This window comes from Teleopsis dalmanni, chromosome X (genome assembly GCF_002237135.1).
Source record: "Teleopsis dalmanni isolate 2A chromosome X, ASM223713v2, whole genome shotgun sequence".
Taxonomy (NCBI): Eukaryota; Metazoa; Arthropoda; class Insecta; order Diptera; family Diopsidae; genus Teleopsis; species Teleopsis dalmanni.
The window spans coordinates 97,608,480-97,611,382 of NC_051848.1; the positions used below are offsets into that span (position 1 = coordinate 97,608,480).

At 29.7% G+C, this 2,903-nt stretch overlaps 1 protein-coding gene across 1 annotated transcript; it reads left to right on the plus strand.

Annotated features, from left to right (window-relative positions):
• Positions 1 to 10: 10 nt before the first annotated feature.
• Positions 11 to 787, plus strand: LOC119688767 (gustatory receptor for sugar taste 64e). Its single transcript, XM_038103436.1, has 3 exons — positions 11 to 268; positions 377 to 531; positions 604 to 787. Exons 1-3 carry the CDS (start codon positions 11 to 13, stop codon positions 785 to 787), a joined length of 597 nt encoding a protein of 198 aa, XP_037959364.1.
• The last annotated feature ends 2,116 nt before the right edge of the window (positions 788 to 2,903 follow it).

Below are 2,903 nucleotides of genomic sequence, written 5' to 3' on the forward strand. Positions count from 1 at the left end.
CCTACTCAGCATGTTAACATTACTTTACTATGTCAATGCCTGCCCGGCCATTCCAAATAATCCGATAAATAGTTTTTTATTTTCTAGTTTTGAGGAACTCTTTCATTTCGTAGGCTATCATGCTTGGAAAGGATTATTTTCTGAAGTTTTGAACTTTTTTGCTACTATTGTTTGGAACTATAATGATATCTTAATAATGTGTATTAGTGTCGCATTATCAGGCAGGTTCAGGCAGTTAAACGAGTATATGGCAGTCGCACTAAGAAGGGTAAAACTAACAGCTTAGACTTATTTTATTATGATTTCATTTTATTTCAATTTATCTCATTATTTATACAATAAACTTTTTGCTAATACTATTAACAATCTCATACAGCCAACGTCTGAAAAATTTTGGATACGTAGTCGGGAACATTACAGATCACTTTGCCAATTGTGTGATAAAGTTGATGATGCCGTATCATTCATTACACTTGTTTGCTTCTCTAATAATTTATTTTTTATATGTGGAAAAATTTTGAAGAGTATTCAGTATGTTTCTGATTTTCATATGTTTAAAAATCACTGCTTATTAAATTATTTAATTAATTTTTATATCAACAGGAAGAAACCTTCAATAGCACATACATTATATTTCTGGTTTGCTCTGTTCTATCTGCTTATACGAACGTTTATACTCTCACTCTACACTGCCGAAATTAATGACGAATCGAAGCAACCTTTACGTATATTTCGAGCCGTAAAACAAGATTCGTGGTGTCCAGAAGTTAGTATGATTTATATCTAAAATGTATATAATATACCATAATTTCATTAAACACTTATAATATAATTTACACACTTTGATCGACACTTTTTAAACATTCATTAGTTTGTAGAATTTGAATAGTTTTTCTTTAACTGTTGTAGTTAATCAATGAAGAAATATATACCTTTGATAATGTTAAAATAGCCAGTGAAACTTTAGATTAAACAGTGAATCAAAAATATTTCAATCATAAATAATTATTATGATTTGGTTTCACTTAGAATCTTTCCTATTTTCTATTCTAGAAGACAAGCCTTCTAGTTAAGAAATGATGTATATAAGAATACTGTTTCGACAAGGAATCTTACAAGCCATTACTTTTCTTTAAAAGTATTTTTATCAAAGCTTCAAGCAATTTTTAAACATTTACGAAACTGTTCTTTATGTATTGCAATGAAAATTTCAAAATGTGTTGAATAATAACGATACTAAATTATCGATTAATGGTTGCCATATAATTTCAAATTTGATAAAGACATTTTATATAGCAAGTATTCAGAACTAAAAATTTGAAGAACCCGCTTATAAGGTTCTGCATTATATTGTGTTGCGGTGGGAGATTTGAAAATAATCTGTTAGTATTTCTAATGTACTTACTTACCTAAATGACCATAACAACCTGCTATTGGATTTCTGTCTGATGCAGCACTTTTTTCATGGACATGGTCTATATCTATTTCTTTTTTTTTCCAATTATCTTTTCAAATACCTTTTTCACCGGAGTGTCTTTAACCATTCTCACGACTTGACCAAGCTAGCGGAGTCACTATATTATTATTCACTGAATTATATCAATATCGTTATAAAGCTCATACAGTTTGTGGTCATAATGACCATAACAATCGGTTACCGTGTTTCAGTCTGATGCAGCATGTCTGTCTAGATTCCAATCAGTGTTCCCTTAATTTGATCATTACACTAGAGACACGGTCTATCTCTTCGTCTTCTTTCTCCTACTATCACTTTAAATACCTTTTTTGCTGGAGAATACTCATCCATTCTCACGACATTATCAAAAAAGCAAATCACTCATCACGTATGTTTATGTCAGTTATATTTTTTTTGACTTTTCGTCGCATCGATATCTGGTACTCAACGATGGTTATTTTTTTTAAATTTTTTTGTTTCCGAAGTTATCTTAACTTATCGCTAATTTATAATATTAATTCCTAATTTATTAGCAATATTTAAATAATAATAAAAATGTACTGTTTTTATTGATTGGCATTATTAGATTATGGATAACAAAACAGCTAGTATTAATTAGTTAAAAATTAATTTCTTAGCAACTATACTCAATTAGTTAATTACTACAAAAGTAATCCTTCCTTGGCTGTGTCCAGTAGCCTCTTGTCTATGGTCTGATTAGTAAAGCTTACTGTTTGTAGTTAGTTTTTTCATCGAATATGTAGATATCCTCTACCTCGTTTTTCATTAAATAAAATATAGTTATAGTGTTTTTATATGTTTTTGTCGCTATATAACACACATTCCTCATAGTTCCATTTAACTCAATAATTCTCACCTATGCTTACAGAATCGTATATTTCCCTAATAATATTAGTATTGAATTCTCAAAATGCTTTCTCGTTACATATTCCTTATAGTTTCATTTATCTCGATACTTCTCACCTATACTTATAGAACCGTATATCTTCCTAAAAATTTTACTCTTGATTTCTTCAATTACTTTTTCGTTACATATTCCTCATAGTTCTATTTATCTCGATACTTCTGACTTATGCTTATAAAACCGTATATCTTCCTAAAAATTTTACTCTTGAATTCTTTAATTACCTTCTCGTTATATATTTCCCACAGTTCCATTTATCTCAATACTCCTCACCTATGCTTATGGAACCGTATATATCCCTTGGAATTTTACTCTTGAATTCTCCAGGAATTTTACTCATAGTTTGTTTGTCGGGAGATTTATTTCTTAATTGTCTACTATACCTAAAGTAGCGCCTATTGGAAAAGTGAATCTTCATTTAATGTCTTGCCATATAATGTCTTTCACAGCTTCTTACTAATAGTTAACAATCACAGCATGAGTTCGAAGATGCTCAGGAGACTCATTTGTTGACAGAAAATA

What these genes read in the sequence shown, in the direction of transcription:
- LOC119688767 (XM_038103436.1), top strand. Translation starts at nt 11, where the DNA reads ATGTTAACATTACTTTACTATGTCAATGCCTGCCCGGCCATTCCAAAT. An exon ending in TGGCAGTCGCACTAAGAAGG is followed by an intron (nt 269 to 376) that starts GTAAAACTAACA and finishes AATCTCATACAG; the next exon opens with CCAACGTCTGAAAAATTTTG. An exon ending in AAAATTTTGAAGAGTATTCA is followed by an intron (nt 532 to 603) that starts GTATGTTTCTGA and finishes TTATATCAACAG; the next exon opens with GAAGAAACCTTCAATAGCAC.